General features: G+C 49.9%; 1 protein-coding gene across 2 annotated transcripts; it reads right to left on the bottom strand.

The window, feature by feature from the left end:
- Positions 1–1,633: 1,633 nt before the first annotated feature.
- Positions 1,634–9,083, bottom strand: B3GNT9 (UDP-GlcNAc:betaGal beta-1,3-N-acetylglucosaminyltransferase 9). 2 transcript variants are annotated; one of them, XM_065733448.1, is made up of 2 exons: positions 8,975–9,083; positions 1,634–4,052 (listed from the first exon to the last, which is right to left on the bottom strand). In XM_065733448.1, the coding sequence occupies exons 1-2, from the start codon at positions 9,067–9,069 to the stop codon at positions 2,747–2,749; spliced, it is 1,401 nt and encodes a 466-aa protein (XP_065589520.1). In that variant the 5' UTR covers positions 9,070–9,083; the 3' UTR covers positions 1,634–2,746. The 2 variants fall into 2 exon arrangements, with proteins under 2 accessions (XP_065589520.1, XP_065589519.1); XM_065733447.1 differs by lacking the exon at positions 8,975–9,083 and adding an exon at positions 4,765–4,847.
- Between the last annotated feature and the right edge of the window lie 4,047 nt (positions 9,084–13,130).

Consider the following 13,130-nt stretch of genomic DNA (forward strand, 5'->3'; position numbering starts at 1 on the left):
TTGCCTCCAGTGATAGTAAGCAGTTTAATAAACTGCAGTAGGTATGGCACTGCCTCCTGGTATTTCCTCAGCACGTTACTTATGCTGGTGTTTGGGGTCTGCAAATTTCCAGCTTGGCTGCAGAAGCAAATGGAAACTTTTAAAACTGGGTTAAATGGGCCTTGCAGCAAAGACTGGCAAATGGAAGCAGATGTACCTCTCGTTACTAACGTCAGATTTACATTCATTGGACCAAGAAATGAGCTGTTCCCCAGATGGAGGTGATGCAGTGAGCAGACTGCCCTAGGTCTGTTCCTGCCAGCCACCAGGTGTGTGCCAGCACAGGTGGCTCGCAGAGCCACAGGAGGGGTGGAAGGGACCTTGGATGTTCCAGCCCCTTTGCCCTGGCAGGGCTGCCAGCCACCGAGGTGCTGTGCTGAACTGCTGCTTTGATCTGGGACAAAATGTGCTGGTTAGTGCTGTGTGGTGGGCATGCCAAGGATCTGAAGGCATTACAGAGGGAGGAAGCAAAAGTTAATGCATCTCTGAGCTCAAAAGGAAGACTGCTGAACCTGACCGGCTGCTTTACTGGAAGTCACAAGGTAAGCTGTGTTTATTTTTCTATTGTTACTATTAAATGAAGTCCAGCGTAAGGAAAGACTTACCAAGATGTCCAAAACAATGAATACTGTATTTTCACATTGCTCCCTTCATGGAAAAGCAATGTGGTGCTAGTCGTGTGTGTGTGTGGAGGTGTACTCAACAGACTTACTCTGACAACCATAGGCATGCCTGCATGCTGCACTTTAATCATGCTCTAAAGGATTTCCCAAGCTGTAAACTAACCACCGGTAATACATTTCTCTACAGCTCCTAATTCCATATATATTGCACATGGTAGCAGATGGGTACAGCTGGCTCTCACCCACCAGTCAAACTCTGTCTTGTTCCCACACATTGCTCCTTGCATAGCTCACACAAAAACTTTGGTATTTCGGGAACTCCTCCTGAAAATACCCTAGTTCTGCTTATGGCCCTTTTGATTTCCACACAGACAACCTTTCCCTGGAAATACAATATTGTAAGGCTTGAACTCTGAAAATGAAGGTAACGTTTAAGACATTACAGACATCAACAGGTATGACCAGTGTGTTTTCCTTCATAGAGTGCCCAGTTGATACAGGAATGAAGTCAGCCTACAGCCAGGTGGGAGGAAGGATGCACCCAAGTCTGAAATGCATCTGCACTGCAGGCTCTGATGAAATGAAAGCTGCTTCCTGGAGATTTATGACTCACTGCCATTTCCTTTGAGGCTGTGTGGATGTGCCCTCCTGCTGAGGGATGGCATCTTGATTCTCTGAGGGAAGGGGGGTTTGTTGAGGGGGAAGAAGTTGCAAAAGGATTAGCAAATATTGCTTCAGAGGAGAATCCATATTTTTAACCTTGGTTCTGAAGGACTTCCTGTTTGATATCCAAGAATGGGATGTCCTCTTATGGTAATCTGCTGCTAGAAAAACAAAGTGCTTTCAACTACTGACTGTTCTTTGAAAGCTACACAGTTTAGTGTTCTTGTCTGATATTTAAAATACTTACAGAGTTACAGATTAACTGAAACATGGAAAGTCTTTTACCAACAGAAAGAATACTGTTTTGGTTTTTTTTCCCCAAAAATTTTAGAAAAGCTTTTATTCCGAAGCCCTTTTGTCTGAAGACTTTCTCCCTTCACGTGACATCTGCAGCAATACTTAAAGTCTTTGTTGCTTTTTGCAGTTGACTGTATGCCAGGAAGAGCTTTGAGGTCCAGAGAAACCAGCCCAGCCCATTGACAAGATTTCCTTTGGTTTGAAGAAGCTCTCAAGAGTGACGCAAACAGCAGCTCTGTGTGATTTCACCCTCACAAGCAAAAGGCCAAAGGATACAGGTGAAAGCCTTCTGAAGGTCTGCATTAGACAGTGAGAGAGAGCTTGGGTGCTGCTGGAAAACTCTGAGTTTTCACAGAGTACCAGTCAGCACAGTGTGAAGTCTGAGCTTCCTAAAGTGCCATAAGATGGTCCCCTGAGTCCTGTCAGCGTGCCAGTGGAGCATGAATTTGAACTCATGTTGCTGCGAAGGATTCTTCATAAATCCACACCTTCAGAGTTATTTACCCACCTGTCTTCTGCTCAACCTTGTCACTCCCAAATTTGTTTTCTTCTAGTCCACACTGTCTGCATCATAGACAACTCAATAGCTGTTCTCTGCTGGGGCTCACAGAAAGCCAGTCAGGCAGTGCTAATTTCATTTTAGCATCTGCTGAGGACAGCTGATTTCCTTACCTCTAGTTAGTGTAGTTTTGTTGCTCCTTGTTGTGTCCAAGTAACTTCAACTGTCATCAAAGTGACAAGCTGGCAGCGATCTCTGTGCTCCTTGGCTTCATCTCTTTCCCTCATCTGCCTTCCATTTTGCACATCTTTAACAATGCTTAAAAATCTCCATGGATTGCATTTTGCAATGTCTGTGCACACTGACCCGCTAAGCACTACTGTAATTCTAATAAATAATAATAAATTAAACATATTATGATTATTTGGACATGTTACTGGAGAGAGATCTACATGGTGTGTGTGAGCAAATGTGGAATTCTGGGCAAATTCATGCCAGTTTGTTGTCTTGTAAATAGGCTGCACTAAGATACTCTACTTCTAAAATCTGTTCATTTGGTTGCAAACCTTCCAGGTTCCCTCTTTCTGCTGTTTTGCCACAGGTTTCTTCTGCCAATCTGGCTGCATTAACTGAGGGGTGATGTTTGTGTTGCTCTTTGAGCTTTTCTTTTCCACTGGAAAGGGTTCTTCACTTGCCTTTTCTGAGTACAGGAAAGCCTCGGGCTATGGAGCAGGTTCCACATGAGCCAGATCTCAGCCACTTTCAGACTGTGAACTACCATCAAGTCCTTGTAAAAACAGGGGTCAAATGTCTGTAGGTGTGGGGCCGCAGAAGGCTTGACAATGCCAAAGGTCTTGAATCCTTCATGCAAAATGGGTTTGAGGCTGATTCTCTGTAAGCACATGCCCAAAAACACATCATCGATGGGGAAGAGTTCTACCTCTCCACAAGCCCTGGACAGCTTTCTCATGGTGCATCTGGAGAGCAGGAAACCTCCTCCTCCTGCATAGGCTGGGTAGATGCTGAGGCCATACATGGTCTCTGGAATATAGTATTTACTCTTCCGGGTGCGGATGGGACGGGCGTTGTAGATGATGTCCCCAACAAAGAGGTCCTCAGCAGGGTTGTGTCTCTCGAGGAAGTCAACAATGTTCTCAATGTTGACAAAAACATCAGCATCGCCTTTAAAAATGAATTTCACATTGTGGCAGAATTCAGCAGCCCAGTTTAGGAAGTGAATCTCTTTCAGGGTCAGGTTGAAGAAAGTGTCCATGAAATCCCAGAGTAAAATGTCTCGGTATGCCTGACTCTCCTGATGTACCAGGGTCTCCCATGTTGTCAGTGATGTCCTATTCTTCGGCGTCCCCAGGAGGAACACTCTCTGAATCTGCTCACCATTCACCAAACCTTCCCTGCCCCAGGTTTTCCGGACAATCTCCCGTCTGTCGAAGTCTTCAACTACTGATTTGATAGCTATGAGTAGGAAGGGACCTCCAGGTATTCTCCTGCATTTCTTGGGCTGGTTAATGAGGAGGTTGAAGTTCCTGTTGTCCTTGTTTAGGAGGTAATGCTTGAAATTGAAGGCAGAATCAGTTGATGGAGTTGTAGTTTGGATCCTGCTGTTACCCACTTGTGTTTGTCTAGTGATAGGAATTAGTTGGGGTCTGGGTACTGTTGCCTCAGTTGGTGTGGGTCTCCCACGTGCTCTGCGATCAAAGAGTATTCTCTGTGACTCTGAAGGCTTCTTCTGTGTCGGCTCCTTGTCCCCTCTGGGGGCTAAATACTCCAGCTGGGTGTAGAGCACCAAGCAAAGTGCTACCACCAGGAAAAGGGTACAGATCGCATCCCCCCTGAGATGAACTCTCATTGTCCCTGTGGTCTTCCTGGGGCTGTTAAAAGCCGTGACTGAGCTAGCTGGCACGAGTGTCCATCTGTAAACAAACGTGCTCCACGTCAGCAACAAGGATTTACAAAACCAGCCTGCAACTTTATTTTACTTATGCAAACAGCAGGACATGTTAAGGAACTCGCTGAAAGACACACAGATCACAAGCCCAAGGCAGGTCTCAGTGCTTGGGTAGGTGTTCAGTCACTGAGAACTCATCCAGCACCCCGAAATACAGCATGAAACCAGCCCTTCCTTCCCCCTCCCTCTCTGCTGCGTGCTTTATACCATTCAGAGCCTTCTTTACTTAGAGAAGAAGCTGGAGAATAATGGATGACACCATGCTTCCAGAAGTCTTTAGACTTCAGTCATTTCTGCAGTGGTCCCATGGCTGATGGGCAGATGGTCAGTGCAGCGTGTCAGGTTGGGCAATCCCTGGACTTCTTCCCTGAACACAAAGTGATGATTTGTGCCTTCAGAATGAATGTATTAGGCATGCTCTGAATGCACATCAGACCTTTTTACTGTCAGTAATCTTTATAAAATATTAAACTATCCTAAATAACTAACTTCTCTTCCATTACTAAGGTTGGAAGGTGTGTGTTGCCTCTGCCAACTTGCTCTTAACCAGTGAGTGAGAAGCGTGCAAATAAATCCCAGTGCACAGAAGCATGGCAGAGACTGGTCTTAGGAATGTTTCATTTGCACACGAGAGGTGAAACTGCCCTGTGCTATACAAGATTTGATTCCCCACTTACGCTTTTCCCAGAGCTCTTCTGTCTCATTCAATCAGTCCTTCAGCTGCAAGGAAAAGAAGAGACTTAGAAGAAAGCAGAAAGCAGGAGGCAAATCTGGCACGGGGGAAGAGCTGTCTGTAGCCACACTCATGTGACTTACAGGTCTTGCCTTAGCTGTGTTATTAAAAGATACGTTTGAAGGTGTTACAATTTTCTGTTCTACTGGCTGAGTGTTTGCTAGAGCAATGCATCTTTGCTGGATTCTGGCCTCAGCCAGGATTCCCTTTAGCTCAGTGTCATCCTTTTTCAGCAAGTCCTTTCTCATTGTCATGGGTGGTATCATGTGCTGATTGTTTGCTATCTGTGAATTTTGGGTTGGCCATAAGACAACCTTTTTGAAGCTCAAAATGAGACAGACAAGTTTGTAATTAGGAAGCATGAGATCAGTGACACAGCGTTACTCCCAGAGATCTAGACATGAAAAAGGCAAGTTGATTTCTTGGCTACTTCCATTACAGTTTTTAGATGCATGTTTTTTGGACCTCATTCATTTTTCCGTTGCTACTGAACCCCATCTCCAGGCTACTCTTGAAGTGGAGAGCAGTTTGTCTTCCTGTGGCACCAGTTATCTTCTCACCGAGTGCAGCTCTGATGTACTCAGTGACCTCTGTGTTGCCCCTGCTCTTCTCCCAGTGTTACTTTCACAAGGGGTTTGTTTGTGCCCCGCTAAGGCTCTTTGTGTCCCAGGTAGGTTTAAAATCATTCTCTCTCAGCTCTCCCAAACCAGCAGCATTTCTGATACATGTGCTTAGCAGGGTATGCCAGCAGAGAACTCTGGGGTGAGCAGCAGATGTGCAGCCCTGGGCAGGATGGATACTGACCATTTGGGTGTCTCCACTCTTTCTTCATCTTGATAGCATATTTTTCCCCCTTTTTTTTATACAAAAGTTTGATCTTTCTTCAGTTGTCAGACTCCAGATGGTAATTAGGGAGCTGGATAACAGTCCTGTCTCTTTCCTGTGTTTAATTTTATCAGCTACGATTTGGAATGAAATAATGGAACTCATGATTTCCATGACTTACAAATTTATCCTGCCAGCATCTCCAAATCTGGCAATAAGAGCCCACAAAAGAAGCCAATAAAAACCCTGAATTGTTTTAAGCCTGGGCTGATAGCCCAGATTTTCTTCTGTGTTTTCATTTATTGAAAGAAAAGAATCCAAAACAGCAATTTTTGCACTGAAATGAAGCAGTCTGGCACTGAACATAGACATGCAGCCTTCAAGAAAAGCCACCAGCCTTCAAAGTAAACACTTGATTGAATTATGTGGGTTTCCTGGTCAGTGTTACTTCCTCTTTTGAGAGAAATGCCCTCAGTCATTACACAGGTGTCAGCTCTGCCTGTGGGTGTCAGCGTGGGGAAAGCTGTCCTGTCCCTGAATTCAGAGCAACTGATGACTCTGGCAGAGAATGTTGTGTCCTGAAGCCAAAAAGGTTATTCATCCTCCTTGGCACCGGGGGCAAAAATAACAATAATAACAATGCTAGGGCTTTTTGAACAATTGAAGTGAGCAGGAGATTTGTGATGCCAAACAATACAGCTCATGCTTGTGCTGTGGGACTGATGAGCAGAGAGCTGGAGCAATTCGGAGCGGACCAGGAGGGTCCTGGAAGGGCTGGAGGTAGAGATGCAGAGTAGTAGGGCTGGTGGCACATAGCTAGCATGACACTGGGGAGAGCTGGAGGAGCCAACTCCCGGTTTTTATCTGTATGAGAGAGCCTGATAGGTAACCAAGGGATGCTGCAGTAAAAACACTTAAAAGATTATTTAAAAAATAAATCTGCTTGCCCTTCATTCTCATGTGAATGACATGAAGCCTTGGGCTCATCCTGGAAATGTTCTTCTCTGGCAGTGGCTGCCACATCTCCGTTACTTGGCGCTTCTGCTCACACGTGGGAAAAAGCCTCTGGATCCCATCCCTGGACCTCAGTCACTATGGCTTGGTGATTCTGGCACACTGCTTTGTGCTGGGAGAGCGGTGACTCAGCCTGCTGGGCCTCTGGAAAAAGCAGCTGTGTTATCAGAGCAAGCTGCAAACACACTACATGGAAAAAGAGGGTCCAGAACACCAAAGCATAAAAGTGGTCTACCCCAGATCATGCTGCCCAGCAAGCGTTTCCACCCAGGCCTTCTCCCTCTCTGCCAGCTGGTTTGAGCTGTGCAAGAGAGGGGCTGAGCTGGTGATGGAGATGTCTTACCTTCTCTGTATAAAGAACTAAACTGGGGGCTCTCTGAGTTTCTGCAGTTCTCAGAGGAACCTGGAAAATCTGGGGTGTTGCCTTTTTTTGGGGGCAGCCCTTGAGGTTTGGGCTGTTTTTGCTTTGTGTTGCTTGAACCTGTTTCATGGGAACAGCACTCAGCACTGGGGCTCTGCCTGCAACGGGGTGACCCCGTCCCAGCTCTTTTCCAGCAGCTCTCGTGTATAACTGGAGACAGTTCCTCACACAGGAGCAGTTCAGTTTGAGGAAACTGACAGCCACTGCCCAATGTCCATCATGATCAAGCCTGTAGGTGGGACTGAGGGGACCTCCAGCAGGAGGAGAGCTGTGAGACCCTCTGTGCTTCTCTGCTGTATCTCCTGTCAGCTCCACCCGACCGTTCCTGTGCCACATCTGCCTGTGTTAAAGCCACGCAACACCGCTCAGTCCCCGCTCGTGGTGGCACTGCTCTCAGCCTGGTGCATCTGTTCTGCTGTGGGATCCCAGCCCACAGAGCCTCACAACAAAAGTGGTGGGAAAAGGCAGTGCTTCTCAGTTCCTCGACCCTGCCTTGTCTGACGAAGTGACACCGGCCAGCTCTCATGCAGAAAAACCACATGTGCCAAAGTCCCATATATCAGATACTGCAAGGACCTCAGGGATCCCTGTATGAAACCTGCTCCACTGTGCTTGATGTTTCTGCCATTTCTGGTCTGCTTGGCAGCTGTAGGGACTTCACCAGCAGCTCACTTGTCGCTGCAGGTTACTAAATTTTCTGCTCTTCTCTCAGCCTCTCTCCCCACACTGCCCCTCCCCTTGGCCCAGCTCTGGGAGAAGGCTCTCACTTCATGCCAGGAAGAGGAACAGAGCTCCCATTCACAGCATTGCTCCCAGGTGATGCTGCCTTTCCTGCAGCCCTTTCCCCTCCTCCTCACAGCCATGCTGGCCTCCAGCAGCTCATGGGGCTGCCAGGAGCATCCCGGGCTCTTTCCACCTCCTGTTGCTTTGAAGCACAGCAGGTTGGTCTCAGTGCAAGTCTCAAGCAGGACTGCATTTTGCACACCATGGGTACCTGGGCTCTATTGGGTGCTGCAGGACACTGTCAGCACCCAGTGCATGAAAGCATGCACAAAACCGCTCACGTTTAGTGGTTTGGTCTTCCATGGTCTTCTTCCATTCTGAACTCCCTAAACAAAGTGAGAGCAGCCTGTACGGTTTAATTAGCCAGATGTCTCAGCAGAGATCTCCCAAGGGTCAGGACCTGAAGTGAAGGCAGCACGGGGCCACCCTGGAGCTTCAGGCTCTGCCTGTGGGAAGAAGGCATCCCCACTGGTAGGGGGCAGGAGCCAGCCTGCCCCAGAGCTGCAATGTGGGGCTCCATCGGCTCCCAGCTGGCCGCTCCTGCTGTATGGCAGCCTCCTGCAGCCTGGTCTGGCTTGGCGAGACAGCAGTTACACGGTGCTGATGTGGCTGTCTTGTCACACCTGTATACAGCTGTGAGAGGCACCTGGGGCTGCTGTGCTCCACTAGCAGGCTGGCAGGATGGCACGAGCGTCTCAGAGCTGCCGAAAGTTCCTGCAAATTGTGCTCAGCAACTTCCTGCCTCGCACTTCTTTTTCTCTCCCAATATTCCCACGTTTCGCTCTGAGCACACAGCCGTAAAAGCCCAGGGAGAGATTCCCGTCCTCTCGCTGCAGAGCAGCAGTTTTCCCGTGCAGAGTGCCGCAGCCATGGAAAAGCTCCCAAAAAGAAAACCCCAAACTTTCTGCTGAGACAACACCCACACAGGACGAGGGCAGTGCGTTTGGAGGCTGCGATAGCAAGTCTGGGGTCCTGCAGGCAGACACGTCTCAGGAGACACAGTGCAAAAGGAAGAGATGGCAAAGGGGAGCATGGCGAAGAGGAAACGGGAGTACTCCCACTGCTCGCGGCACGGCTCTGCCCCGATGGAAGGCACGCAATGTCTACTTACATCCCATTTGATAGAGCGAATCCTGCGTCCCCTCGGAACTGTCCCGGCAGCGGGCTGCCAAGCAGGCACATCTGGATGCAGTTAGAGGGAGACATTCTTCAGCTTTCAGCAAAACCGTGGAGATCCTTGCCCTGCACCCCGCGCTGCAGTCACGCTACAGACCTCCCCACCCCCTACATGTCCGCGTCGAGCGGCGGGGGGGGGGGTGGGGGACTCAGGCCGGGACCTCCCCTCAGTGGGCACGGTCCGCCCGCGGCCGGCGGGAGGGAAGGAGCGGCCGCACCGCAGGAGCTGGCTGAGGGCCCAGGCACGTGACCGGCAGCCGCGCGCGCGGCTGTCCGACAGCGCAGAGCGCGGGAACGGGCTGAGGTCGCCTTGCTTCTGCTCCTTTTCTGGCTAAAACAACCAGAAAAAATAAAATAAAATAAAATGAAATAAAATGAAATGAAATAAAATGAAATGAAATGAAATAAAATAAAATAAAATAAAATAAAATAAAATAAAATAAAATAAAATAAAATAGTAAAGTAAAATAAAGTAAAATAAAATAAAGTAAAATACAATACAATACAATACAATAAAGTAAAATAAAGTAAAATAAAATAAAATATAAAATAAAATATAGAGATAATTTTGAATTAATTGTAATTAAAATTTTTAATGGGATTTTCTTCCCCCACCCACCCCCCACTCCCAATTTATTTGTTTTTTATTTGTTTTAATCCCATTATGATTATTTACCTCTGCAAAGGCTCAACATTAGAAACTGAAGTTGAGTTCAGGCCAGGAAGGAAAATCAACCTGGGATTTGTTTCCTTATTCTAGCAGGGAAATGATGGGAGGCAATGGAGAGCCGAGCCGAGGCTGTGAAGGTGGATCATGGAGTCATTAGGGTTGGGAAAGACCTCTAAGGCCATCCAGTCCAACCGTGCACCCACTGCCACGTCCCTCAGTGCCACATCCCCACGGCTCTGCGGCACCTCCAGGGACGGTGACTCCCCCCCTCCCCAGGCAGCTGTGCCACTGCTTCACCACTCTTTCCGAGCAGAAGTTTTTCCTAATAATCTAACCACAACAAACTTCCCTGAACACCAATCTGACATCCCCACCTTCTTGTTACTATTTTAAAACACTGAATTTCTAATTACCTCAACACAAAAAGGTTTTCACTGCAGCTGAGTGCACCACCCACCCAATCAATGGCAGAGGCACTGTTTCTGTCTCTCGGTGGTTTCTGTGGCCGCATCCCCTTTCCCTTTGTACTCTGCACGTTCAGGGCACACCCAAGACACCACGCAGACAGCAGCAGGCAGCATCGATGCCTCTCTGTGCACCCCACAGCCAGCTCAGCCTGGAAGCAAATGCTTCTCTTGCCAGCAGATGCTTTTCTCCTTCGTGGCCATAGGGCGCAGCCTGCTATCCCATCAAACATCAAAGGAGGTCCGTGCACTTTGGGAACTGTATACTTTGTTGAATGATGAACACTATAAACAAGAAGAGAACCGTGCAGAAGAGAACTATGAAGAAGAGAACCACTGAGAAGAGAAATGTAATGAGAACTATTTTGATGCTAGCAGAGCTGAGAGCCTAACTCACTGACACGCGCTGGCAGCAAAGAAGCGTTTGTGCACCGTGGAGGCCTTGTTGACAGTGCTGGCTGCTGAGGGCTGGTTGTCCCTGTGGAAGGGGCTGTGGAGGAGAGCAGGGAGGTGAGGAAAGCATCTAAGCCACGAGGTCCCAGCACTGCAGCGAGCTGGAGGGTGTTGGACAGCACTTCAAGGTGCTCTGCAGTCCACTTCTGGCTTTCCAGATCCAAAGACCCATTTGGGGATGGGTGAAGCTCAAGACAGGCCAGCTGTTGGTCCCCATTCCTGCCACACTCTACTGGGAAATCTTGCTGAGATACTCACTTCCAAGTCACCTCCAGGCTGAGTTTGAGGGTACCCAAATAGCTGATATCCAAGCCATGACCCGGGGTAGAGCTGCAAAGAGGTCCTTGGTCTCACAGGACACATTGCCCACCACCACATGGTTGGCCAGGCTCTTTAACTCTGTCACCTGGGGAAGGAGGAGGAGAGGATGAGATGTAACCACGGTCAGTCAGGCTGAGGCTGCTGCCAGGATGCCATCACCACGGGACAGCATCCTCTTTCCCAACAAGGGGTGGCTTTGAGCGAGGCCCACTTCCCTCACTGCCTTGTGTGTCCCCCACATAACCACTGCAGCTGTTGTCCCAGCACAACTCCTGCCCACAGCGTCCTGCTCTGACTGTGGGGCTCCCTAACTTGATGGAGAGGAACTCGGTGATGAGAGGCAAGAAAACCATCTCCTCGCTGTCCCACACCTGCTTGATGTTCATCTCAATGCGTCCCCGTAACTTCCACCGCTGCCGCCCATACTTCATAAAGATCTGGGGGAAGAGCAGAGGCATGGAGCAGGCTGCCCAGAGAGGTGCTGCTCAGACAGCCAAAGGATGGGGCTCTGAGCACTGATGGAGCTGTGGGTGTCCCTGTTTATTGCAGGGAGTGGGACCAGACGGCCTTTAAGGGTCCCTTCCAACTCAAACCCCTCTACAGGTCCACCATCCATGGGGCTAGGCGTTCTCTGCAACCCAGGGCCACCCACCACAGGTCCTCAACAGATATTCCTGCTGCACACCGGCACCCAAGGACGAGGCCCACCCGTGTCCCTCAGGCTCAACATGGACCGCGGGAAGGAGGAGGACAGATCCCCATCCCTACCCCCAAGGCTCCACCAACCTCATACTGATCACCAGCACAGAGCCGGGCGAAACCTGCCAGCCCTGCAAGAGAAGGCAGAGGGGTTTTAGGACCCAGCAGGCTAGTGCTGCTCCAGGGCTGGGAAGGGATGTGTTACCTTTCATCCAAAGTGGAACTCTCCCAGCTGGCTTTCCATCTCGCTCTCCAGCAGGCACATGTTCTGGGGGCAAGGAACAGAGCACCCATCACTCACAGCCCATCAGGTCAGCACCTCCCAGCCCACCCAGCGACGGGTGCCTCACCTCCGTGTACTCCCTGTAGCTCTTGCTGGCCTTAGCCAGGCTCTCACGTGCCTCTCGGCTGCCTGGCAAGCCCGTGCTGTAGGCCTTGACCATGTTGTGGGTGCCATCACAGAGCCGCTGCTGGATGCAGTAGGCTTCATACAGCTCGTCAATCTGCAAGGACAGGATGGGAGCACGGTGAGGGGCAGGGGGATGAGTGGCAAGCAGGGATAGCGGCTCCTCGACGTGCTCTCCCACTGCTCAGGACACTGCAGCTTTGGCTGGGCACCACCAGAGCACCACGGTTCATGTGAGCCTGGTGGGGAAGAGCGCTGCTAAATAGAGGCCAGAAAGCCACGGAAGCTCCCGATCCCCAGCTCCTACCTTGCTAGCATGGAACGCAGGAAGCGCTCGATTGACTTCACTTGCTGGAAAAGCAGAGACGGTGTGAGAGGCTCCCTGAGAGGGGCTGAGGGCCAGGATATGGCCCCGCCCCATATTCCTGCTGCGAGACAGGACGTGTCCCAAGCAGCAGGCTGCGAGCCACCGACAGCATCTGCTTTGTCCTCTGCCACCCTGTGTGCAGAGTCCCAAGCCTGGCTGTGTGGGAGAAGGTGGGTGTAGAGGGGACATGGGGAGGCGAGGGAACGGGGCACCGCTCCCGCTTACCTTATCCAGATCGTAGAGAAAGCTCTGGAGGAGAGAGGAGAGAGATAAGATACGGCACAAAGCCAGCTCTGCCCACCCAGGAAGCACCCACCCTCCGCAGCATGGCAGGAGCATGGCATGTTCCTGATCTTGGTACTTAAAGTACTGTCTGAGGTTTCAGTGTGTCAGGGTGAAATACTGCTCTTCTCAAGCTCATGTCCAAAGGAATTTCCCTGAGTGCACATGTCATGTCAGCCCATGGCTTCCTGCGCAAACCCACTTCAGAAGATGGGAACTTCAAATGCAGCAGCTCCCCTGTAGCAGGCTGGAGCCACATGACAGCTCACCATGAGCAGGGCCCTCTGGGGCAGCAGCAGTGGTGCAGGCTTGGAGCAGCTCCACAGACGTAGCAGCCCTGGAAGGTACACAGGGAGCTGTGCCACATGGCACTTTGGGGTGAACCTACCTCAGCAGGCTCATCTGTGAGCCGCCAGTAGCCAAAGAAGC

The sequence above is a fragment of the Cyrtonyx montezumae genome, unplaced genomic scaffold (assembly GCF_038088225.1).
Source record: "Cyrtonyx montezumae isolate F1298 unplaced genomic scaffold, pur_monq_1.0 scaffold_17, whole genome shotgun sequence".
Taxonomy (NCBI): domain Eukaryota; kingdom Metazoa; phylum Chordata; class Aves; order Galliformes; family Odontophoridae; genus Cyrtonyx; species Cyrtonyx montezumae.

What these genes read in the sequence shown, in the direction of transcription:
- B3GNT9 (XM_065733448.1), bottom strand. Translation starts at nt 9,069, where the DNA reads ATGTCTCCCTCTAACTGCATCCAGATGTGCCTGCTTGGCAGCCCGCTG. An exon ending in TTCGCTCTATCAAATGGGAT is followed by an intron (nt 4,053 to 8,974) that starts GTAAGTAGACAT and finishes GTTTGTTTACAG; the next exon opens with ATGGACACTCGTGCCAGCTA.